At 39.3% G+C, this 27,340-nt stretch overlaps 1 protein-coding gene across 6 annotated transcripts; it reads left to right on the forward strand.

Moving 5' to 3' along the window:
- The first annotated feature begins 4,282 nt into the window (after positions 1-4,282).
- LOC122552953 (uncharacterized) lies at positions 4,283-25,250 on the forward strand. Of its 6 annotated transcripts, none has more exons than XM_043696252.2 (3): positions 4,765-5,775; positions 20,367-20,476; positions 22,553-25,250. In XM_043696252.2, exon 3 carries the CDS (start codon positions 22,581-22,583, stop codon positions 23,805-23,807), a length of 1,227 nt encoding a protein of 408 aa, XP_043552187.2. In that variant the 5' UTR covers positions 4,765-5,775; positions 20,367-20,476; positions 22,553-22,580; the 3' UTR covers positions 23,808-25,250. The 6 variants fall into 6 exon arrangements, with proteins under 6 accessions (XP_043552186.2, XP_043552197.2, XP_043552187.2 ...); XM_087991505.1 differs by lacking the exon at positions 4,765-5,775 and adding an exon at positions 14,607-14,830; XM_043696251.2 differs by lacking the exons at positions 4,765-5,775; positions 20,367-20,476 and adding an exon at positions 4,283-4,324.
- The last annotated feature ends 2,090 nt before the right edge of the window (positions 25,251-27,340 follow it).

Here is a 27,340-nt window from a genome sequence, read left to right on the forward strand (position 1 = left end):
TGGAGGAAGATACAGAAAATCTCTTAGAAATGATAGGGAACCCAGGGACTGATATTAATAGTTGGTTCTTAAAAACATCAACTGGATTGAAGGATGTAACTGGACAGAATCAACATGGATTAATGAAAGGGAAATCATCTGTGATAAACCTATTCAAGTTTTTGAGGATGTTACTTATAGCATAAATAAAGGACAACAGTATTTGGATTGTCAAAAGGCTTTTGATAAAGTCACATATAGGAGGCTAGTAAACAAAATCGGAGCACATGGGATTGGAGGTACTATACTGGTATGTATTAAGAGCTGGTTAACAGATAGATAACAAGCAGGAGGCATAATTAGGCCAATCTCATGGTGGCTGGCTGTTACCAGTGAGTTATCACAAAAATGTATGCAAGTTCCATAGCTGTTCACAATTTATTAAGAATGGCTTGAATGTGGCAACTAAATGTAATATTTCAAAATTTAGTGGTGATGCAGAGCTAGGTGGGAACCTAAGTTGTGAGGAGGATGAAAGGAGGCTTCAGGTGGATTTGGACAAACAAAGTGAATGGGCCAGAATATGGCAGATAGAATAGAATGTAAATAAGTTTGAAATTATCCACTTCAGTAGCAAAACAAAATAGTAAGGCCAAGTATTTTTAAATGGTGAGACGTCAGGAATTATTGATATTCAAAGAGACCTTGATTTCCTTGTTCAGGATCTTCTGAAAGCTAGCTTATTCGTGCAGCAACCAATTAGAAAAGCACGTCACAAAGGGATGTCAATACAGGGATAACTGTTGCAATTGTATGGAGCTTGTTTGTCAAAATGTGTCAGACCTATCATCTAAAATAAATAACTGCTCTAGTTCCTCCACTCTCAGGTTCTATCCCTTGCAATCATGTGCTCCTATAGTCATAGGTCTGTCTCTGAAGAAATAGTAACAGCAGGATGGGAGAGGCCTATAATTGGAGGAACTGGAGCAGCAAGCATGAAACAGATGGAATCTTTGATTGATGGAAGAGCTGCATGGTTCTCTCCCATGCTCAGTACAGCTCAAATCAAACTCAGTGTTATTTCCCTGTGTCCTAAGGAGACAACTGCTCTTATTATTGTTCAGTCCTTTTGGGCCATGGAAGATCCATATTGTAATTGTACAGGTACAAGATTTCTTGAACTTCTTGTGAATTGACTTGCTTTCTCTTTGTGTGTTCAATACTATTCCAGCAAAAGAGATTCTGATCTCCACCTCTTGGTAATCAGCAGCATTGCCATTGCTGGATATCCCACCAGCAAAATCTTGGAGAGTTAGCACTGAGCAGATATTGAACTGGCCATAAGTCATAGTTGTACCTAAAAAAGCAAGACAGAGCTTGGGAATTCTGCGGGGAGTAACTCATGTTCTGATTCTCCTCAGTCTGTCCACCAGAGGTCAGGAGAATAATGGAAAATTTTGACAGTGTGTCGCTCCCAACAACATTCAAGAAGCTCAATACCATTCAAGAAGTATTATCTGCCTTTTTGGTATTTTATCTGACTCTATGACCTTAAACACTGACTCCCTTCACCACAGGCACAATGACAGTATTCTGTACCAGCTACAAGATGTAGTGCAACACCTCCGTAAGCCTCTTTAACAGAAGCTTTAAAACTTGTGATCACTACAACCTAGGCAGGACAGGAATGTAGATGCATTGCAATAACACCACGAGGAAGATCCTTTTCAAACTACACACCATTCTGACTTGGAACTAAATTGCCATTCCTTATCGACAGCAGTCCAAAATCCTGGGACTCACTTCCAAATAACATTGTATCAGACTGTTGTGAACACAAAACCAATTCACCACTGCTCTATGAAATGCATTTAAGGATGAAAAAGAAATGCTGACTTTGCCAGCAATGTTCAAAATCCAACATTTTTTTTAAACAGCATTATGCTTTCAAACCAGGCACTATCAGAATGTTCACCTTGTATTCAAGTGATAATCACTAGTTTGATGGAGTTAAAAATCACACAACACCAGGCTATCATCCAACAGGTTTAATTGGAAGCACTAGCTTTCGGAGCGCTGCTCCTTCATCAAGTGGTTGTGGAGTACACAATTGTAAGACACAGAATTTATAGCAAATTACATCACATTTACAGTGTGATGTAACTGAAATTATACATTGAAAAATACCTTGATTGTTTGTTAAGTCTCTCATCTGTTAGAATGACCATGTTAGTTTCACTTTTATATGTAAATCACAAAACTTTTTTAAAAAGTTACATCCTCAGGTTAACTTTAACAATTGCACACAGGATTTTTAACTTTGTACATCCCAGTCCAACACCAGTCTCTCCAAATTATAATTTGATGGAAAATGCATTAGTCACTTTCCTATTGGAAATCACATGTTCAAGCAAAACAAAATCACAGAAAATCTTTCAGGGACAAATGTTATCATAATTTCTATCAATTTTTTAAGATGCTGTGACCATGACAGACTCTCATCAAACTTGGGGATTAAATAGGCAATCTTGAATACTTGAGCCCTTAAGTCTGAGTTAGGTCTTACTAGAGCTACCTTCAGTCTCCCTTCTCAGTTCAAGCTGTTTCAATTTAACTCCTTTTCTCATTTTCCTTCATGGAATTCCCTTTCTTTCTCCATCCTCTGTGCTGTCTGTACTTCTTTTAACTAATTTTGTTTCCCTTTTTCTTTAGAATTTTTGTTCCAACCTTAGCTGTTCCAATTTTACAAGATGTGTTCTGCAATCCTTAGTTTCATCTCTAAGTACTTTGTTGCCTTGCAATTTCTTTTTCCTGACTTTTGGGTAGAACACAATCTCTAAGTGCCTAGATAGCCCTTTTAATTCTTCCAAGGAAAATGTTTTTCGTATTTTGTCATTTTTTTCCCTGCATTAAGCAGCATTAATGGCAAGTGTGGACACCTTAATACCTTTAATATTAGATTCAAGAAAATTGTGTTGCAGTCTCTCTATTTGTTAAACCAATGTTTGAAGGAACAATTTATTTTCCTCACGAGCATTTACTTCTTTGCCAATGAGAAAAATGCTGGAGTCAAAGCCTCAAAATTTATTAGTCCAGGTGGAGAGGAGAAATTAACTCCCCTCTAAATCCCACCAAATGTTTTTATTTCTTTTTAGCATGCAGCTTTCATGCTTCAGTTAGAATGTAATTAACTAAATCAAAGGAAGGAGCCAATTTCAATGGTTTGCTACGTGAAGGAAAACTGAATTTTATTATTTTATTACCCATACTTAAGTATAACATAACATAACATAACTCAACATCAAAAACACAAACACAGGTAAAATGTTGCAGTGTTCCATCTAAGTTCCCTAGATTTGCCTCAATCTGTAGTCAGCTGAGCACTAAAGCCATTATACGTTATCATTTGTTCTCTTGAAAAATCTCAGCCCATGAAGTCTTGAATATTAAACTGAGACAAAAGTATTTGAAAATCAATATTCTGTGTAACAATACCTTTCAACAGAAAAACTCAGGGTGGAAACTTTGCGGTCCCTGAACTAGGCTATGGTTAGAAAGTCTGGGAAAACCACCTGAGATGTCAAGTGAACCTTTCTTGACAACCAGATGAAGTCGCATTTTCCAAGCAAGTCCTCTAAATAGAGACAATTCTTATGAGTGTAATGAGAAGCTTATTATTGTGGTTAACACTCATCACTCTCCATAGTACCTAATTTCCCCTTGTTAAAGAACTCTCCCATTCTCCATATACCAGATAAAAACTATTCCTTAACAGGAATGTCTGAACAAGTACCTGGCAATTCCAATTCACCTTGAGACCTTTATTTAGGTACTCACATTAACTTGTCATGAATAATCCAGGAATACTGCCATATCTAACTGTTAGTCAAACTGGGTTGCACAATGGAAATCAAGCCTGCTATTCTGAGTCACTGCAAAAGTACCCCTCCATCTCCACTCTTAGGCTTGTGGGAATTTAATACAAGGAAGGTGGGCATGCTTCCAGACAGGATCCCTGAATATTTGAATATTTAACTTTCTCCACTTCTTGTGAGGTAATTTTGAAACAAATTTATTCATTTTGCTGAAAACAAAATTGATATTGATTTAAGGCACCAGTAATTTTATTAAATCATGCATTTGTTCACTGACAATGAACGACCATTGAATATCTGCTAATACTGACGGTTTAGTTATTTTAAATGCGTGATTTTAATAGAAGGCAGATTATTTATGGGAATTGATTCACCGATGGGATGGAGCGCACGCGCATTATATTGGTTTAGCAGAGGGGGTCAGTTTGATGTGAAGGACGCATGCGCGCTTTGATGCTTGGCCGGAGCGGGTAAGTGAAGGTTAGACTGATATTATAAAGTAATCGGGCATCAGTACAGAAATGAGGGTCAATTGGGATTCGTTGCCTATTTAACTATGGGGCGTATTTCATGACTGTAGGCATTTGTATTATCAGTAGGATGCACGAAGAGATTTGAGAAAAGGTTGGGTAACCGGAGACCGTTACAGTGAGTGGTTATTTGTCCTGAGGCGTTAGCGCTCTTTGTTTCCCCAGAAACGCTACCCCACCCGAGTATTTCCAGCATTTTTTTTCTGTTTCAGATTTCCATTATCTGCTTTTGTCAGGAAATATTAACGGGCGTTCTACCATCTTGTGTTAGGAAGATGGGTGTTCCTCTGCCTCATACTGCGCAGCCGTTCCGCCATCTTGAGATAGGCGGGTATGACTGTCATTACTGCGCATGCGTTCTGCTGTCTTGTGGGTTGGCAGTGAGGGTTTTTTTTGTCTCTGGGTCGTTGGAAACTGGATACAATGAGTAGGTTTTAGAGATTGTTCTGCCCGGAAATTAGGCATTCGTTCCGGGGTGAGTGAGCGTATTGGTGAATGGATGGTTTTACTTAAAATGCTTGTTCCTCAAGCTTCAAATCGTCGGGTCGTAGCATGGAATTTGAATATTGCCGAAGAGAGGGAGACTTTGAAGCCTTTTGCCCTGTATTCATCACAACGAAACTCGGAAAGGCAAATATCTCAAAAAGTTGAACAATCAGCAAATCGTCCCCGTTCAGGTTGCTGTCGTTGCAGTGGCTACCCAAGGCTTTTCAATCACGATAGTGTTGTTGACTCAAAAAGTTGCTCTGCTTATCATTTGATCAAGCAACGTCATCTGGATTTCAATTTTTGTGATGATGGTTACTTAGACCCAACATTTTAGCAGAATGGTCCTTTGATTGCTCGTAATCGAGACAGTTCAGTCCAGCTCTTGGTTACAGTGCCCAAAGCGAAGTGTATGTTGATGGCTGTGACCCTGTGATTGGGCAATACGTGCCATATGACCACGTGTGTTTAGTGCCAGTGTGAGATAATCAGTTCAGCTCGAGCATGGATTACACTCGCCAGAAGCAACATCATTCATATGTATCCATTTTCTGCAAACAAATGAAATGTGTTCAAACCTGGGAGCTTGAGGACCCTAAAGTCCCACCATAAATCTTTATTTCCAGTCTACTTTAGCCAAGTCCTCCCTCATTCTATTTCAGTCTCCCTTGTTTAAGCACAGGATTGTTGTATTGGATTTTATCTTCACACTCTCCACCTGTATTCTAAATTCAACCATACTGTGATTGCTCCTTCCAGAAGATCCCTAACTATGAGGTCATTAATTATTCTGTCTCCTTACACAGGACCAGATCTAGGATCGCTTGCTCCCTTGTTGGTTCCATTTCACTCAACGAACTCCTCCTCAAGGCTACCCTGTCCGAGCTGGTTTGACCAATTGACATGTAGGTTAAAATCCCCCACGATAATTGCCACACAGTTTTTACAGACTTTAGTTATTTCTTTGTTTATTGCTTGCCCCAGTGTGCTGTTATTATTTGGTGGCCTATAGACTAGAATTTCTAATTTCCACCCAAATGGAGCAGGATTTTCAAAGCAATTTTTCAAAGTGCTCAGCAAACGTTTATTCCAGCTGTAAATAAATTCAATGCATGTACATCTTTTGACATGTAATTCAGGGCGAGTTGCTACTATTGTCTGTAAATTTTTACTGAGATGGAGAAAAGATGATTCCAGAAAACTGTTAAAATATTGTGTATGAAGGGAGTATTTGTTTATCCTCAGACTTAGACATGTGGTGCTTCAGAGTTGTTCATATCAGCTTATTCACATTCAACAACGGAGCTGAATTATGAAGGCATGCTGCGATTCATTTGGACCAATCATGGTTGGGAAATTGCACAAAGGGAAACAACCCGAATCACCAATTTGATCAATATTAAAGAGAAAGTATCTAAAATAAACGCTTTCTGCAATTTCATCCAAATCTATTTCTGCAAATGTGGCAAGTGGCAATTCCCATTTCATATGCTCAAGATGAAAGCTTGAGTCAGAAATCCTGCTGAATAAGAAAGCAGAATTTCTATGAATAAAACAAAGAACTGTGGATGCTGGAGGTTCTACAATAGAAACAAATTGCTAGCAAAACCCAGTCTGGCACTATCTTGTGAAGAGAAAGCAGAGTTAATGTTGAGTCCAGTGACTCTTTAGGAGTTCTGATGAAGAGTCACAGGACTCAAAATGTTAAGTCTGCTTTCTTCCACCAGGTTAAAAATCTCACAACACCAGATTATAGTCCAACAGATTTATTTCAAAGCACTAGCTTTCAGAGCACTGATCTTTCTTCAGATGGTTGTGAAGCAGGACCATAAGGCATAGATTTTATAGCATTCTATATCTTATAGTCCTGCTTCACAACGACCTGAAGAAAAAGCGGTGCTCGGAAAGCTAGGAAACACTGTTAGACTAAAACCTGGTCTTGTGTGATTTTTAACTTTGTCCACCCCAGTCCAACATTGTCACCTTCACACTATTCTTCTACCAGATACTGCCGGACCTGTTGAGTTTCGCCAACAATTTCTGTTTTTGGTGCAAAACTTATACTTGGTGTTGAAGTTTGAAAAACCTAGATGTTTGCCAGCTATACTGTGCTTACAATTCAGATTTTATTCTTTGTTCTCTTTCACCCTTCTTTCCCTTATTCCTGATGCACTTGTTTAGAGAGTGAGCATTCGTTTGGTTGATTTTCTTTGGATTGAAAATGTCTACCTGTTTTGCCCATCTTATACTTAGTATGTAGGTGGCATGATGAGGTGCCAGTATTGGACTGGGGTGGACAAGGTCAAAATCACATACACCAGGTTATTTACTCTCTCCGTCTGACACTTTTGATAACTTGCAGATTTACTCTCACTATATGACACTTTTCAGTGTCGACACTCCGCTCACATGATTTGTATGATCTTTTGATCTCTCTGCCTATAAATTCTGTGCCTGTGTGCTTCTCTTCACTTCACTTGGCAAAGGTGCAGTGCTACGAAAGCATGTGATTTCAAATAAGCTTTATGTAGGAGGCATTTATTCTTAACTGTGAGTTTCTCTTTTCCCCTTCACTGCTGCTAATTTGTTTAATAACAAAGCTGAGTTTGGAGTTAGGTAAAAACAAGGGCTGCAGATGCTGGAAACCAGATTCTAGACTAGAGTGGTACTGGAAAAGCACAGCAGTTCAGGCAGCATCTGAGGAGCAGGAAAATCAACGTTTCGGACAAAAGCCCTTCATCAGGAAGAGTTTGGAGTTACCTCATTCATTCAGCCTGATAAGAACTTTGCATTAGTTTGGTTTAAAATAAAATAATTTGCCTGTTTCTAAGTACACCCATCTAATAAGGGGTGGTGTCTTTTTTTTCTAATAGGCAAAACAGATTTCTTTGTAATAGAAAAGGTTCTAAAATCTTTAAAAGCTCATTTGGTTAAAATTCAGCTGATCTGGAATTTTTCTCCCCGTCGCTGGAAAAGACTGTTCCTGCTGGTGGAAGCCTTGGGAACATCAGCATGTAAATTATGGTAATTGGTGATAGAAGTCAAGGAGAGACATATTCATGCAACAAGTGGTTGGAATCTGAAAATGCAAAGCTTATGTGTGTAGTGAGGTAGGTTCAGTCGAGGCATTTATTTGGGAATTGGATATTTCCCTGAAATACAGGGCTACAGGGTAAAGCCAGAAATGGGACTTGAAACATCGCTGCTTAAGACTGGTTGACTGGCTTCCTCCTGTGTTGTAACCATTCTGTGGTTCTGTTTAATTCTGGTTTGTTCATCCTGTTTTTTTATCACATCCTAACAAATTTGGGAGTTCTGTCCAAGAATTACAGAAATAAACACTCATGTTTAGTTAACCATCAAAAAGCCTTTGTTACTCCTTTGTGTAGATACAATAATCAAGCATCAAAACACAAATTTAGAGTGTTAAAAAGGAACATGCTGCCTATGACTGGTCAGAGATATTTGAAGAAGACTTTTAATTGATTGGATTAACTCAGAACTGCAGCCGTAACATTTAAATGTTGATGTCTTATATAGTTACAACCAACATGTGCTAAATCAAGCATATGGATCTTCACTATCTGGTTGCCTTTATTTTTATTTCAGATCAACTAAGTGGGCAATTGTCCAGAATACTTAGTTATTTGCTATTAGTTAATTGCACTTGCAAGCTCCAGAGCATTCGGGAATGTATGCACACGTTTGCATTTTCAGACTCCTAATGCCTATTTCAAAGTTATTTGATAAGCTTCCATTGTCTTAGTAGTGAAATTGACTAGGTGCAGAAATGGGCCATACAACCCCTTTGTGTCTGCACCACCAGTCAATTGTTCATGACTCGGCTGATTATTCTGAACTCCAGTTTCCTGACTTGTTTTTTCCCCCTCAAATCTTCTCATGTATTGCAGGATTGAGGGAGGATAGTAACTGAGTTTTTGCAATTGCATTATAGTTTGATACAGATCCCATTTGAATAAATTTGTTTATTATTCAGCACCAGATCTGACCCATACTACTGAGTTATTTTGCTCTCCCAACTACTTAACCATTCCTCTAAAACAACTTCTGAGGACATTAAAGGAAGAATTTGCATTATTATGGTGCCATTAACATCAGGTACTTCTCAGTCTTCACAGGAACATTATTAGACAAAATTTAATATTAAATTACATATTACATATGGGCATATGGCAAAAAGAGTTACGTTTTAAGCAGCATGTTAGAGGGGAAAACAAAAGTTCAAAATTCTGGGCAGGAATACTGGGTGTTATGACCTCAGCAGCTGAGAGTATACCTTTCAAAGACATTTAAAGTCAAGAGTGATGAAAAGAACCAAATCCGAGTGCAACTGGAATATGTTAGAGATGGGTAGGCATAACGACCTAGAGGGCTGAAAATAAGGATGCAAATTTTAAACTCATGACCTTGTTTAACCAGGAGCCAGTTTTGATGGGTGATGGATGATGGGTTTTGATGCAAATTAAAGTACAGACAACAGAGTTTGGATAAGCTTATTTTTAAGGCAGGATGTGGGAGGCAGCCAGGAGTGCCTGCAGATTTTTTCAACTTGAGAGGCAACAGACATAGTTGACAGTTCCATAAGCAGTTGAGGAGGAGGTGAAAATAGATTCATTCTGCGGCAATGAATTTTCCAGGTCGAGATTGAACATTTCTTAGAATAACTAATGTGTGGTGGAAGAGGAAAGTTTCAGCAGAACAGAATCAAAACAAAGTCCACAAATAAAAATAAGGCTAAATGGAAAATTTGAGAAACTGAGTTATATTAAAAGATGGAAGGCTAGAATTTTTAAAATGAGCACAGTAGCAGGAGTTGCCTCTGCTGAAGCTTTATAATGCAATGGTTAGACTACACTTGGGGCATTGTTCAGTAAATGCAAGGATTTGAGCAAAGCATATAAGTCGAACCCTCAGGTAATTAAGATGACTTTCAGGGAAAGGTTACAGAAGCTTGGAAAGAAGTTAAAATGTTAATAAAGTATGAAATAAACCATATTGAAGTGAACCTAGACTTGTACTTCTCAACTGTGTAGCATCAAGGGCAGGTGGAAATAAGGAAGAAATAAATTTTAGTACATCTTTACCGAGAGTGATAATATTTCCATAAACTGTCTGGTGAAGTACTTTAGGTAAAAGACATATGTATTAAAGGGAGTGTTTGAATTGTACTGTATATTCAGGCTGGAGTCTAATGATTATAATACAGTAATTCACGGTTGGATTTACAATAAGTGCATGCAATCATTTTAGCTCAGCACCAAAAAAGAAGTTCTAATTGAATAATACAGGTAGTTTATATCTAGAGTAACAGGATGTTTATAGTGATTTGGATTGCAGTCCAATGTTCTTCAGAGTGTTTATACATAAAACAGGTGGCAGAGAGCTGGAATGTAGTTAATGTGGACTACTAGGCATTCGAGCATTTTTAGTTGATCACTTTAGGTGATTCATTTAAAAATAAATGAATATCTATGTATGTGATTTAGATTATTCTATCGACTAATTTTCAATTTGCATATTTTTCCAGGGGTGGAGGAGTCTAAAACTAGATGGCATAGTTTTAAGGTGAGAGGGAAAGATTTAAAAGGGACCTCAGGGCAACTTTTTCATGTAGAGGCTGATGCCTGTATGGAATGAACTGCCAGAGGAAGTGGTGGGCTGATACAATTTCAACATGTAAAGGCATGTGGATGGGTATATGAATAGGTTTGGTTTAGAGGGATATGGGTCAAATGCTGGCAAATGGATTAGATTAATTTAAGATATCTAGTTGGCATGGACAAATTGGACTGAAGGGTCTGTTTCAAGACTGTACATGACACACAAGACACCATTTACCAACCAAGGAACAAAATTTGTATAAGACCAGACTACAGAGTTAATATTCAGTTCACTAATGGATTCTCTGATTGGCAGTACACACTGATGGGCCAAATCTATGCTAAATCTACTCTTGTCCCACTTTCCAGCACTTGGCCCATAGCCTAAAATGTTTAGTTATTTCAAATGCTCATCCAAGTACTTTTTAAAGGTTGCAAAGTTACCTATCTCCATTACTGTTCCATGCAATGAATTCCAGACCCTCCAGAGATCCTAGCAGCCCTGCCATTTTTCTAAATAATAGATAATAAATCTTACTATTGTAAAAAAAAATATTGTTGCCAATAAACTTATTTAAAATTGCTAGGTGGGACTCAGTAGTTACTCCTTTCCCTTCTCTTAGCATAGGTCTGGTCCATAACTGTGGAGAAAAGGCAACAGTAATACTCTGTGTTAGTTCCTAAAAAAAACTCAGTACTTACTCTCACCTTGGTCATTCCTGATGGCATGGCCCCTATCTCCACTCGTCAAAGTTCAAGATACAGTGAGTTAAAAAGATGTGGTAGACAACTGGTTTATCCTTCCACAGACTAATTTAATTGGATCACATAGAGTAGTTCTGGGTATTGTTTGTGTCCTCTAATACTGTTCACTGCTCAGGATCATACTGGAACCCAAAGCTAATGGCTTCTTTTCTCTCCTGCAAAGCGTCTTTTCAAAAGTCTGTTCCTTTGGCCCTTACTTCAATAATAAATGTGAGGAACTCATGGATTTCTTTAGTAACCGATGTTAAAGCCACTTTATCAGTACCTCTGCTGTATTCCTCCCCCTGTCCAAATTTCAAAAATGCCCCTCTGCTCTGGTCCTGAACTTGTATCTTTCTTAAATTTTGCATCTCTCTTTCCCTTTCTGTTCTCATTATCCACCTTTACTCCCCTGATTTTATTCCCATTAAACTGTTGGCCACCCAACTTCCCCTCCTTGTCTCTATGTTAAACAATATTGTTGATGAATCTTGCTTCAGGATTTCAACCTCTCTCCTTTATAGTCTGTTACCACCCCTCTCAGAAAAAATTGATTCCTTAATCGGGGCGGCACGGTGGCACAGTGGTTAGCACTGCTGCTGCACAGCGCCAGAGACCTGGGTTCAATTCCCGCCTCAGGCGACTGACTGTGTGGAGTTTGCACGTTCTCCCCGTGTCTGCATGGGTTTCCTCCCATCATCCAAAGATGTGCAGGGTCAGGTGAATTGGCCATACTAAATTGCCTGTAGTGTAAGGTAAGGGGTAAATGTAGGGGTATGGGTGGGTTTCGCTTCGGCGGGTCGGTGTGGACTTGTTGGGCCGAAGGGCCTGTTTCCACACTGTAATCTAATCTAAATCTAAATTTAATCTAATCTAAATCTAATCCCAGCATGGCTAATCCACCTAACGTATTCATCTTTGGGAAAGTTTAGCATGGCCAATCTGCCTAACCTGCACATCTTTGGACTGTGGGAGGAGTGGCTCAGTGATTAGCACTGCTGCCTCAAAGTGGCAGGGACTTGAGTTTCATTCCAGCCTTTCGTGACTGTTTGCGTGTTCTGAGTGTCTGCATGGGTTTTGTCGGAGTGCTCCAGTTTAATTTCAGTCCAAAGCTATACAGATTGGCCATGTTAAACTGCCCTATAATTTCCAGGAATGTGCAGGTTTGGTGGGTTAGCCATGATAAATGTGGGGTTATGAGGATAGTGTGGGGGACTGGGTATGAGTGAGCTCTCTTCAGAGGGTCAGTGCAGACCTGATGGGCTGAATGTCCTCTTTCTGTACTGTAGGGATTCTTAGGATCATAGAATAGAAACAATATCCTTGCAAACTTCCAAATTCCCATTCCTTTACAAGGAGTTTGAACATGTTGTTGCCCCCCTAAATCCATGTCCAACCTGCCTAATATTCCATGTTTGAAACCTTCTAATCTTTTCCAAAGCATCAGTGTGTTGGTATCCTACATTTTAAAGCATGTTCTAATCGTGCATTTTTCTTTTAGTGCAGTTTGTAAATAGTGGAATATGACTGAGTAGTGCTGACTTCATTTTTGTTTCAGTATAGCCACTGCATATGCACCAAGAACCTTTTATATCTCTCCATGCTCAATCTTTTTTTAAACAAAGACAGACGCATACAGAAGGTGGTGCGTGTCTGGAATGAACTGCCAGAGGAAGTGGTGGAGGCTAGTACAATTGCAACATTTTAAAAGGCATCTGGAAGGGTATTTGGAGGGATATGGGCCAGGTGCTGGCAGGTGGGACTAGATTGGGTTGGGATATCTGGTCGGCATGGACGAGTTGGACCAAAGGGTCTGTTTCCATGCTATACATCTCTGACTCTAAATGTACAGATTATTTCTTAAATGGTGGGAGGCTGGAAAGTGTAGATGATCAAAGGGCCTGAGGTATGCTTCTCAAAGTCACTGATAGTTAACATAGAGGTTCAGAAAGCCTATTGGATTTTATTGCAAGAAGATTTGAATACAGGAGTAGTTCAATTATGCTTCGATTGTAAAGGAGTTTGGTCATACCACACCTGTTGTGCTGTGTGCACTTTTGGTGTTTTTATCTCTGGTAAAATATTTTGGCTACTGAGGGAATGCAACGAAGTTCACCAGACTTGTTTCCAGGATGGCAGGAATGCTGTATGAAAAGAGATTGAGCAAACTAAATCTGTATTCTCTCGAGTTTCAAGAATGAAAGGTTATCTCATTGAAACCTATCAAAGCATAAATGTTTTTACTTAGAGGATTGTGAATCTTTGTAATTTTCTACCATAGAGAGCTATGAAAACTCACTGCTTGTGTATCTTTAAGGTAGGGATTCGATACATTTCTGATTACCAATGATGTTCAGGATTTTGGGGGTTCGTGGGCAAAAGGTGCTGAAGTGTTCAATCAACATTGAATGACAGAGACTGATGGGCTGAATGGCTTACCCTATACTTTGCAATACCCCTGTTTTATACTGTAGGAATGTTTGTAGTTTACATCTAAGGACATGCCTGTGGCCTACCCCATTACTCATCCTAAAGTATGGCTTCAAGCCCTAGACAAAAAGGTAAAAACAATGACTGCAGATGCTGGAAAGCAGAGTCTAGATTAGAGTGGTGCTGGAAAAGCACAGCAGTTAAGGCAGCATCCGAGGAGCAGTAAAATTGATGTTTCGGGCAAAAGCCCTTCAGGAATATAGCTTTTGCCTGAAACGTCAATTTTACTGCTCCTTGGATGCTGCCTGAACTGCTGTGCTTTTCCAGCACCACTCTAATCTAGACTTCAAGCCCTAGACATACATTTTCAACTGGAACTTATATGGTATTAGCTATTGAGACAAGTAGAATATTGCCATGTCTGGCTGAAATTATTTTTGAATGCTTTATCACCTCTTTCTTCGTCCAAGTGCCCTGTCAATTGCACTCCCAATGTGCCCATTTTCACAGTACACCTGCTTCATGCCCTAACAAAGCAATCGGGTGTTTTGTTCGCAACAGTTTTTAGTTGACAGTCAAATAGCCTTTCTCCTCATTCAACAATATTATACAAATAAGCTAAAGTAGTTAAGGTATACAGTAATTTTCAATGACACTTTACTTTATTTTTCTGATTGCTTGTGGCAGTTTTGAGAAGATTAATTTTTAATTCTGGAGACACCAAAACAAACCTGAAGAGTTGACAACCCATGTAGAAAACATTAGGTTAAAATGTGGAGAGACCATGATTAAATGAAGTATAAAGTAACTACACAATATATGCAAGGTGGAAAGCTGGATTAAATTACGCTTTTATGGACAGGCTCTCAGACCCTGCAGAAATCAGGCAGCTGAAGGAAGGGCTAATGAAGGAACAAATCACTTCCTGGGTTAAACTGAAAAAACGTAGGGTATGGCTGTTAGCTTGCACATCAGGCTACAAAGCAGCCAGAAGAAAAATACTCAGATTCTGCAGATTGCCTGACTCTTAATTTGCAGGGAAATCAGTGGCTATAAAACACAAGAAAGGAAAGAACAAAGAAGGAAACTGATCAAAGAGCAGAAACAAGCAGAAAAAAATCAAGTGATTGAACAAAAGCAGTCAAGAAGGAGACAAAGAAATTAGGTAAGTCTCTGGATTGTGAAGGGACACGGGGAAGAACAAATATTGCCAAATATGAAAGGAACGAGCTATGAGGAATCATGAGAGATAATTGAACTTTACATTCTGTGAAGAAAGCAGTAATTTGAGAGGGAAGATCCCGTTGAAATATTAAATGTTTAAAATTAAATAAAGGAAGGACCAGCAGACAACGTTCAACGCTAGAATAAAGCATGTTTCTGCAAAAGTGGTTTCTCGTGATAAATGGTTTTAAAATTGCACTTCACAAATAATGCATTTTGAATAAGTTGGCACATAGAGTAGCCTAGTTATAAGTGCCAGAGTTTTTTTTTCTAAAAAAAGAATGCAGTTACAGATGATCCGGGGAGTTCAGAGAGCTTCAATGTTATCAACATTTTTACTTCTTTAATTGGATTGGGTAGATGAGTTAATTGAGGTGATATGGTTAAAGTTGCAGAGGAAAGGAGTAAATAAGTTTTTATGAAAACAAAAGCCACTAGATTTTAGAACAATGAATGAACTGAAGTGAATGAAATGAGCAATTAACACACAGACCTATTGATCAGCAATGGAATTTTATGACCAAGCTATGGACAGCAAAGTAGAGTATGATGAGAATAAAAACATTTATCTTAAAGAAATGCAAGTGCTCTATAAATTTGTCAGACATTTCTTTTAAAAATTAAATGTGAAAAGTCCAGGAGAGGAGTAAGTGGTAGTGGAAAAAGGTTAGGTAATCATCAGGAATTGATAATTGTAATTGATTACAATAACTACTTTGCTTATGAAAAATGGTCTTGGGAAGAGTTAATTCCTCAATTGGTTAAAAGGGAGATGAAATGCAATGATAGAACACATCTGGAATACTTTCAGCAATTTTGACAAAACCTTTCGGCAAGATCTAATAGCCTTAGAGGTGATGATTTGGAGATGCCGGTATTAGACTGGGGTGTACAAAGTTAAAAATCACACCATACCAGGTTATAGTCCAACAGGTTTAATTGGAAGCACTAGCTTTCAGAGCGCTGCTCCTTCATCATGTGGTTGTGGACCACCTGATGAAGGAGCGGCGCTCCGAAAGCTAGTGTGCTTCCAATTAAACCTGTTGGACTATAACCTGGTGTGGTGTGATTTTTAACCTTTTTTAGAGGTGATGTAGCATAGAATTATTAGAATGATACTTGGTCTCTCAGGATTAAGCTAAACTAGACGTGTACTGCCTCAGTTTTAAAAGGTCTACAGGGTTATTGAATTAAATTTTGAATATATTATGGGGAACAGATAAAAGGAACTTGTAAGAAGTTGCATCAAGACACTATTCAAAAGGGCCACAACACACTGCAGTACACCAGAACTGCAAAAAGAGGAAAAAGAACACCTATACAATGTATTCGCCAAAAACAGATACCCGCGCAATTTCATTAACAGATGCCTAAGGGAAAGACAACGGAACGAGGACGTGCCACAACCCAAAGGACTAGCCACACTACCATACATCAAGAGCATTTCCAAACTGACAGCCAGACTACTGCGACCACTAGGACTCATAACAGCACACAAACCAACTGCCACTCTCAGACAACAACTCACCAGAACGAAGGACCCGATACCCAGCATGAGCAAAACCAATGTAGTGTACAAAATCCCATGCAAGGACTGCACAAAACACTACAAAGGACAAACAGGAAGACAGCTAACGATCCACATCCATGAACACCAACTAGCCACGAAACGACACAACCAGCTATCCTTAGTAGCCACACACACAGATGACAAGCACCATGAATTCGACTGGGACAACACTGCTATTATAGGACAAGCCAAACAGAGAACAGCCAGGGAATTCCTAGAGGCATGGCACTCATCCACAGATTCAATCAATAAGCACATCGACCTGGACCCAATATACCAACCACTGCAGCGGACAGCTGGAACTGACAACCAGAAGTGGCAGATTCAAACCACTACAAATGCCGGAAGAAAGATCACAGAAGCGCTTCACAGGAGGCTCCCAAGCACTGAGGATGTCACCTAGACAGGGGACGAAACGTCTGCAACACAAATTCCCAGCTCGGCGAACAGAACCACAACAACGAGCAGCCGAGCTACAAATCTTCTCACAGACTTTGAGTATCTTATCTCACTCAACCAATTCAGAACAAATTTTCTTTTGTATCTCCCTTTGCTTCTGTGGCAGCAGCATCAGAGAAGAATTCGGGTTCCTGGCAGCTTCTGCACTGTCAAAGCGGTCCTAGCGCCGAATCATGGCTGCTGCAGAGTTTAGGTTCCTGAATGCATCTGTGTCCAGTGCACCTTCAAGGAGGTGACAGCAGAGGCGAGTTTGGGCCAGTAGGAGATCCTGCGTATCAGCAGCGGCTACATTGGAGAGGTTGGTCTGAAGCAGACTCGTGACAGTAGTGGTGTCACGTTTGGGTTGGTGTGATACCTGACAGCAGCTGTGAGGTCTGTATTGGTGAGGTCCATCAAGGACTCAAAGTGGTGAGGGCATCTGTGGAGGCTATATGTTGCCGAAGAGGGGCCACTTTCATTTCAGCAGCATGGCAAAGGAGACTTAGGCCACGGGCTTGGTAGTCAGGCACATGATGGCACACTTAACATGAAGTACTGTAAAGTTGGATACTATTTTATTTCTTCCTTTTTTCTGCCTTTATATTCTTTGTTTAGGTTTTTTTTGTTTTAAGATGGCGCCAGAGAGTGGCGAAACTATACAATGCTGGATGACTAAAGAAATTGAGGGTTTGGTTAAGAAAAAGAAGGAAGCATATGACAGGTATAGACAGGATAGATCGAGTGAATCCTTAGAGTATAAAGGCAGTAGGAGTATACTCAAAAGGGAAATCAGGAGGGCAAAAAAGGGACATGAGATAGCTTTGGCAAATAGAAATAAGGAGAATCCATAGGGTTTTTACAAATACATTAAGGACAGAAGGATAACTAGGGAGAGAATAGGGCTCCTCAAAGATCAGCAAGGTGGCCTTTGTGTGGAGCCGCAGAAAATGGGGTAGATACTAAACGAGTATTTTGCATCAGTATTTACTGTGGAAGAGGATACGGAAGATATAGAAAGTATCGAAATAGATAGTGACACCTTGCAAAATGTCCATATTCCAGAGGAAGGAAATGCTGGATGTCTTGAAATGCATAAAGGTGTATAAATCCCCAGGTACCCTAGAACTCTGTGGGAAGCTGGAGAGGTGATTGCTGGGCCTCTTGCTGAGATATTTGTATCATCAATAGTCAAAGGTGAGGTGCCAGAAGACTGGAGGTTAGCTAACGTGGGTAGTAAGGACAAGCCAGGGAACTATAGACCTGTGAGCCTGATGGTGATGGGCAAGTTGTTGGAGGGAGTCCTGAGGGACAGGATGTACATGTATTTGGAAAGGCAAGGACTGATTAGGGATAGTCAACATGGCTTTGTGCGTGGGAAATCATGTCTCACAAACTTGATTGAGTTTTTTTGAAGAAGTAACAAAGAAGATTGAGGGCAGAGCAGTAGATGTGATTTATATGGACTCCAGTAAAGCATTCGACAAGGTTCTCCATGGGAGATTGGTTAGCAAGGTTAGATTTCACGGAATACATGGAGAACTAGCCTTTTGGATACAGAACTGGCCCAAAGGTAGAAGACAGAATGGTGGTGGAGGATTGTTTTTCAGACTGGAGGCCTGTGACCAGTGGAGTGCCACAAGGATTGGTGCTGGGTCCTTTACTTTTTGTCATTTACATAAATGATTTGGATGTGAGCATAAGAGGTACAGTTAGTAAGTTTGCAGATGACACCAAAATTGGAGGTGTAGTGGACAGAGAAGAAGGTTACCTCAGATTACAATAGGATCTTGATCAGATGGGCCAATTGGCCGAGAAGTGGCAAATGGAGTTTAATTCAGATAAAAGCGAGGTGCGGCATTTTGGTAAAGCAAATCTTAGCAGGACTTGTCCACTTAATGGTAAGGTCCTAGGGAGTGTTGCTAGGAGTGCAGGTTCATAGCTCTTTGAAAGTGGAGTCGCAGGTAGATAGGATAGTGAAGAAGGCGTTTGGTATGCTTTCCTTTATTGGTCAGAGTATTGAGTACAGGAGTTGGGAGGTCATGTTGCGGCTGTACAAGACATTGGTTAGCCCACTGTTGAAATATTGCGTGCAATTCTGGTCTCCTTCCTATCGGAAAGATGTTGTGAAACATGAAAGGGTTCAGAAAAGATTTACAAGAATGTCACCAGGGTTGGAGGATTTGAGCTATGGGGAGAGGCTGAACAGGCTGGGGCTGTTTTCCCTGGAGCGTCAGAGGCTGTTGCTCCAGCCAATCTGTGCAGTCTGAGAGGAGCTGCAGACAGACACACTTCCTGCAGATGTAGGTGTTGGAACTGTGTAAACTATCCATAGTTTCCAATATCTCCCAGAGAAGTGTATCACTCCACAAACTGCCTCTTCTAATCCTCTGGTGATTACTGGATTTAAAAAAAAAGGAAATAAATGGATAAATCTTCTCTACCTTTCTACTGATCGATCATATTGTTCATGAATGCGGTGAACAGTTGCGATCCCACCAGACATTCTTGAAAGATGTCACGTTAGTGTTTACCCATTATTCCTACTTTCAGGCCCAAAGATTCTGATCAGGTTTGGACACTGTTTCTGATCCTGATCTGATTTTTAAAAAACCCATTTACCTTTTGATGACTTAGGCGCTGAAAATTTCTGAACAAGGGTCTCCTATTACATATGTTCAAAAATTCCATAATTCTGCAGTATGGAAGTACATTGCTGAAGCCAGCATTCATTGCATTGTGTATGGTAAAGTTTAAATGTCCAACAAACAGTTTGAAAGCTACTGAATATGTAAGATTAGTAAGGACAGAGTTTGGGAAATGGAGTGGGGTGGAGGGAGGAATCATAGGAGCAAGTGGATTAGGGGTGGTGGTGCCATGTGAGTGGGTAGTGGTGGGATGCCAAATGTGTGAGAGCATTTACAAAGCAGATACGTTGGAGTGGTGCGTCAAGTTCAGTGACGGAGATTGGTTGAGTCCTAAAGAGGTGGGTCAGTTCAGGCCCTGGGGGGGAGATAGGGTTAAAGGGCTGTCTAGGTATGTGGCAGGGGTGGCAATGTTCATGCTCACAAAGAAAAAAGAACAAGAGGGCATAGATTTTAAAGTGATTTGCAAATGAAGGAAGGGCAATGTGAGAAAAAGCATTTTCACAATCGGTACCCTCACCTTTAACCAGTTGCGGCAAGAGAATAGTGTCACTCTCCAAAGCATTATAACAGAAGTTTGGCCCATCTCAAAACAATTTTTGACATGGCAGTCATAGCCATGAAACTCCCGACTCTACTTGCCACCTAACACCACATTTGCTTCACATACTTACCCTTTCCTGGGAATTTTCAATGTATCTTCTGTACAGCTGGACCTTTAAAACTCAAAATGCAGCATGCTGACTGCTGAAAAAATGATGGTAGTTTTCTTCAGTGCAGATTTTCTTCAGTGCTTGATTTGTAATTACTGGATATGTTCATCACAGGAACCCCATGTTCAGGAGTCTCCAGCACAAGCTTTTGACTGAGTACATAACCGAAATAGGATTAGAATATTTGGGCCAGTGGCTCAGATGCTTCAATAGAAGGAACTGAGGTGAGAGAAATTTAGTAAGATTAAGAGGTAAAAGGCCAAAGATGGTCAAATAAGATTTTTTTTTTAAAACTGCACAGAGCATTTTGGATATATTAGTACTCATTCGATAGCAAGGCCATTTCAACTTTAAACCAATACCGTGCTAGTAATATAACTCCATAGCAAAGACCTTTACCTGATACTCAGATTATTGAAATGTTAGTCATGGGCGAGGTACCCCTTAATGTGCTAGGCACAATATTTACTCAAAATCCAGTACCTAAATGCCGATTATGTATTCTGTACCCATTCTGACAGTTATCCATTGAGTGAGTAATTTGGGGCTGGTTGGCTGGAGAGCTACTTTGCAATGCAGAGTGTTGCCAACATAGGTTTGATTCATGCATCAGCTGAGAAGGACTCTCGTTCTCAACTTCTCCTCTTGCCTGAGGCCTGGTGACCCTAGGGTTAAACAACCACTAGTTGACTCTCCCAGATGGGAACACAGCCATATGGGTCTGGTGGGGCTATGGCAGCTTTACCTTTTTTTAAATCTGAGTCTTGAAACTCTAATGAGAGTCAGTTTCCTCCACTCAGTGTTTGGTTTCTACTCAAATTATTATGATAATGGAGCTAGTTAGTAGATATGTTTCCTAAGTTTTTAGCAATCCATGATATAGAAGTCAAATGTAACTACAGTGACTGTCCAGAGCTTTGATGGCATTGTACAATGATCCTGGAATTTAGTATAAATGAATGTCCTGAATTTCTGACTGATGAGGCTGCTGGAATTCTTTTGTTCTGAGGAGCAGTGAACTGATTACTTTGCTTTTAGAAGCTGCAACCTTTTCCAGTTAACCTACTTGGCAATAGGTACATAAGTTCTATTACTGGGAGATAATTTTTCTCAATCCTCTGTTGATCATTTCAAATTTGTGTATAATGTTCACCATATTGTTATGCCTTACAACAAAGATCAGAATGCAAATCCAGGCCCAGGTAGCATTGGAATGTTCTATTTAATGTGAGCACTTTATATTTTGTGATTAGCTTCTGAACATGCAAGTATCTGTGTTCTGTGATTTAAGACCCACTGTAAAACCTATCTCTTTTACCAAACTTTAGCTGCCTTGCTCAACTTTTGAATTTGTCAATTTTTTTCCAAGTGTTCCACAAAGTAATTTGGGGTTTTTTTCTATATCAAAGATAATTTTTGGATCTATCTTTGTGTTTTTATGTAGTTCTGGTGTAATGTTAATTAAAACCTGTAAGTATTCTAATTTATGAACAATAGACACCTAATGAGGGGGACTATTTTTGCTTTCATGATTGGAGTCCAACTAAAAGGAGGCTGAGAAAATAAACCAAGTCTCATAACTTAATATAATCTGAAGTTTATATAATAGACATCTGTTTTTTTCCCCATCTTGTAATGAATAGTGTTTCTTTTTCTCTCTTTGACGTACATATATGCCAAGTGTGTTTTCCAGAATATAGCTTTTGAATTTTGTATTCTTAACTTTTTTTTTTAAAAAGACAAAATAAATTGATTTATACATTCCTTATCATCCAGCAAAATAAGTCTCCTGCAAAGTGCCTAGATACATCAGACAAATCAGAATTACATAGCCAATTAATAAGTGATTTAAAAATTCCCAAAACTAGTGTAGCGATGCAAAGAAGTTTGGGGAGAGTATTCAAGAACAAACTTTTTCCCCGCTAACGCTATTTGAGGCTTGAAAATTATGACAGCCCTTTGGTAAAATTCTTTGGTGTCAAAGAGTGTGTGTGAAGAAGATCTGTCAGAGCAGTTGAGGTTTCCAATCCTCAACAGTGTGAGATGCAGACGACAATTTTCTTTCATGCTTCTGGACAGGGTTGGGTGGAAAGTTATCAAGACATTCTACTCCTGCTTACTATGCACTTATTATTACTGGGCATATAGTTATGAAATTGGAAGCTAATGAAAGGACATAATCCAATGACCTAGCAGCTTAACCTCTTTAAATGTTATGAAATCTTTCACAGCAAGGAATCAGAACCTTGTAGAGAAGAGTAGAAAAACTGACTAAAATAAAATACTGTTTTGTTTTGCAGAAGGACCATTCTGCATAGAGCAGGCAAGATGAATACTGCAGTTTGTACCACATCGCTGCCCGAAGAACAATTTCATGTAGTTGTCTCAGGGGAAAGTGTTAAATTTCTGAATAGCCTAACCCAAACTGAAATCTGTCAAGAAGGAAAACCAGATTCTACAAATTCAGCTGATCAGGGTACTGGTGCTGCTACGTTGGAACTGAAACTATTCAGTAGCACCTCTGAAAAGAGTATTTTCCAAGATGTTGCTATAGGATATTCTTCATTTCAGGAGTCACCTTGTGAGACTAGTAATAAGTTGCCCATGTTTCCGGGAGATTTTGTGCAACATGAAGATTTTAAATGCTCCCGTTGCGAAAAGACCTTCAAAGAGTTATATTTATTCACTGCTCATCAACGCTTCCACAAGAATGAGGATGCATTGAAATGTAAGGTGTGTGACAAAGTGTTCATGCATATGTCGAGTCTCCTGAAGCATCACCGTATTCACACCGGTGAGAGGCCATTCAAGTGCGAGGTGTGTGGAAAGGCCTTCTCCGTTTCATCAAGCCTGTTGCAGCATCAACGTATCCATACAGGTGAGAAGCCCTTTCAGTGTGATGTCTGTCTGAAGCGCTTTACTGAATCCTCTTCGCTTAAAACACATCAACATATCCACACAGGTGAGAAGCCATTCAAATGCTCTGAGTGTGGGAAGGGTTACAGCAGGTCATCACAGCTGCTCATCCATCAGCTCACGCATACAGATGAGAAGCCTTACCAATGTACTATTTGTCTGAAAGGTTTCATCCAGTTCACCCACCTCACCAATCACCAGCGGGTTCACACTGGTGAGAAGCCATTCCAGTGCAACCTCTGTCAGAAGCGTTTTGTCTCCTCCTCCTCACTTGCATCACACCAGTACATTCACACTGGTAAAAAGCCATTCAAGTGTGAGATGTGCAATAAGACCTTTACGCAATCATCAAACCTCCTGAAACACCGACGCATCCATACTGGTGAGAAACCATTCAAATGTGAGGTATGTGAGAAAACCTTCACCGTGTCCTCAAGTCTTCTGAAGCACCACCGCATCCACACTGGTGAAAAACCTTTTAAGTGTGACGTTTGCTCAAAATGCTTCATTGATTCCTCTTCTCTGACACGGCACCAGCGCATCCACACAGGAGTGAAACCATTCAAATGTGAAGTGTGTGGCAAGGTATTCACAGTGTCATCAAGCCTCTTGAAACATCAGCATATGCACAAAAGGTAGAAGACCTTCAGCTCTGACACCTGCCAGAAATACTACATTATCTCCTTTTTGGATGCAGTAGTATATCAACACAGGAGGGAATCTATACAGCTGTTTCATATTTCGGAAAGGTTTAAGCACATCATACACATTAGCATTCATTCACATGTGACTATCTCCAGTTTTTCACTGCCATAGATTGGCATCACTATGACAGAAAAGTTACAGGATCAGTAGGTGAAGTTTCTACTCATATACATTAGTAATGTCAATACAATTTGGACAGGGAAGGGGGCAATCAGCAGAACCAGTGCAGAATGTTGGGCAATTTTTAAAAACTGAATTATGCCCAAATCTGCTTAGGTTTGTGTTTTCTGTACTATTTTATGTTAATTCAGAACTCCATTAGCTAGAATCTGGTCCTGTCCGCAAAACCCTCAGTGGATGTTGCAAGATCTCACAAATTGCTTTTGTTCAGGAAAACTCTTAAAGTTGTACTAATTTTCTTAGATCACAGCATTAGTGGGCATGTTTTAAATTAATTCCTTTGTTAGTCATTTTCAATGGTTTTAATTAAAATAACATAGAGGTAGAGACTGATTAAAAATGCTTATTTTTGCTGATTAAAGATTTTCAGCTGTGTATTTTAGAAAGAAAACTGCATCAAAGACTATTTTTACCAAAAAGGAGAAAAAGAAGCCAATTTTAATTCTTGTATGACTCATGGGCATCATCGACAAGACTGGCAAGTGTTGTCCATCACTAGTTCTCCTTGATTGGTTTTCTAGGCCATTTCAAAGGGCAGTTAAGACTTAACCACATTACTGGAGGCCTGCAGTGACACATTGAAGCCAGATCAGGTAACAATGTCAGATTTCTGTCCCTAACATATGCAAGAGATTCGGATGGTTTTTACAACGGTGTTTACATTGTCGTCATTAGACTAACTCTTAATTCCAGAATTTATTGAATTCAAATTTTTCCAGCCGCCATGGTGGGATCTGAACCTTTGTCCCCAGAACATTAGCCTATGTTTCTGGACTGTTAGTCTAGTGACACTACCAGTCCACTAGGTAATTACTACCTATCTGCCCTAGTTTCCTGCCAGACTGTGCTTGTTTATAGAAAATGTAACACTTTTATTTTTGATCATGCAATTGAATTTGGCAGACATTGAACTATAATCACATCAGTGCAATTTCCATATAGTCCTTCTGCATTTATATCACAGCCTTCAATCAATCACTCATTTCATAATTAATAAAGCTTTGGAAGCTTACAAGAAATTCAGAATCACTTAAACAAAGTTATTTTTGTATAGCTCCTTTCATGATCTTAGGATCTTTCAAAATACTAGAGTGCAGTTACTACTATAATATAAGAAACAGGGCAGCCACTTTCCAAGCAATAAGCATGAAATAAATTACAAGGCTGTCTGTTTTAAGTTTGACTGTAAATTTGAAACCCATAGAATGGAAGAGTGACAATGTGAATACTCCGATACCTACGTATCAGGAAATAGAGTAATGGTGTGTGGTTTTGTTTTTAGAAACCCAAAACAAAGCATGTCATTACATGGACCACAGGTTCTCTTGGCGCATATTAAAGATGTATACTTGCGTGTGCAGGGTACAGTTTGAAAATTTGCAGATGACACCAAGCTTGCAAGTATTGTGAATGGTGAAGAGAGGACATAGACTGGTGGAATGGACAGAAAGTTGGCAAATGACATTTCTGGGAGACGAATGTGAAATAACTTTTGATGGGAAGAATGAGGAGAGACAACATAAAATAAAAGATATAACACTAAGAGGTACAAAAGTAAAGGAATTGGTCGTAGATGTGGAAATCCTTAAGTGTCAGTGCAGGTTAAGAAACTAGTTAATAATGCATTTGAGATCCAGGTTAGTTAGTAATGGATGAATTTCTCTGGCAGCAAGTAGACTTGTGACAATGGACCTTCTGTGCTATAACCATTTATGTTTCCAGGTGTTAGTTGAGATAGAAAAATTACAATCACTGCTGCTTAACTTGGGAACTTCATCTCCTTTTGTTATCAGGCCCGAGTTCTTATTTAAAGCTATGATATGTGAACACAAGCATTTCAAATGGCACAGTTATGACTGATCCTTCACAATTTGTCAATCAATGGCACCTCTGTTTAATTATGGAATCTACAAAAGAAAATTTAGCTATTCCATGATTGATTCAGAATGTTTCAGTAAAAAGTGCATCACTGACTATCTTGCTGACACCTTAAAATAACTCCAATATATAGGAAGAGATGGAATGTAGAGGATCAAATGGCAACACAAGCACTCCGAAGTCTGCTGTGTTACTGATGCATGTCTGGTTCCTGCTGCAATTGCTTGTTAGAAGCAGGAATTGGATTTCTAAATTCTGACTGCATTAAAACAAGTGTGAAGAACCATTGCTTAATTACAGTAGCTTTCTTTTGTTATGTCCAGTGAAAATAGTGTTTGTCTTTGTTGCTGATCAATTTTTAAATGTAACAGATAATTAAAGGGACTAAACACAACTATTAAAATAATGCTTTGCTGATGTGATTTTTCTTCACCTCAAATCTATGTAATATTTAGCATGGAAAATCATTGAAAGAGATGGAATAAAATAGCCTGAAACACAATCAGTTTTTCTGGAGAGGTTGATGGCTTTGAGTATATGATCCTCCATTTATATTTGTGAAAATGTTATGCAGACGATTTGTGTACATTAGCAAATGAATGCAAATACATCACATGGTTAAAGAGTGGCTGGATGGGATTCAGCTTTGAAAACCTTCTGATCTTGATGGACTGCCTGCATAACTGTTTCTTGTGCTGGTCCTGTCCTTTGTTTTAATCAGCCTCCAGTTTAAGTCAAATTGATGTAAAGTTTATCTTCTCCCAATTGTTCTAATAGTCTCTTCCTTCTTGGTGCTTGCTAGTTCTAGCTTAGTTTGTGCTTGTAGTTTTACTTCAGGTGAGTTTCATCTCACATGAGTCACGGGGTCCCATTGCCTGTTTATAGATTCAACTTCTGATCGTTCCCTATGGTTTTTATTTCTCCTAATGTTACATTGTAGACAGTGATGTTTCTTTGAGAGCAAAGTTTGGGATCCTGTAGCTCCCATTTCTACGCTCTGTCGATCATGATCAGATAAAGGTAAACAACAACCTGTCTACATCTGTGAACTGTTCAATGCTATCTTGTATTGTGTAAACTTAAATGATACATTGAATTGCATAACAATAACTGGTATTTAAAGGGCAAGTGTTCTGAATCATTTTTACTTGCCTGATCTGCTTAAGGTGAACTGTCTGATGAAGCAGTTCAACTATGGTGGTATGGGGCATCTGGTGTCTCGTTTGTGTTCATTAGCATTTGTTTAACTAGAATGGTTCAATATTTTAAATAAACTCTTAAATCATCTTGAACTCTTAATAAAATATGTCTCTTAACATTGGGTGACAGTAACCTTTTATACTGTTAAATTTCTACCATCTAGCAAAGCTACTGTAGTGGAATGTGTGGACATTTCCCTGAATATTTGA

The sequence above is a fragment of the Chiloscyllium plagiosum genome, unplaced genomic scaffold (assembly GCF_037043375.1).
Source record: "Chiloscyllium plagiosum isolate Xiang-an unplaced genomic scaffold, Cpla_swu_hap1 HiC_scaffold_10, whole genome shotgun sequence".
Classification (NCBI taxonomy): Eukaryota; Metazoa; Chordata; class Chondrichthyes; order Orectolobiformes; family Hemiscylliidae; genus Chiloscyllium; species Chiloscyllium plagiosum.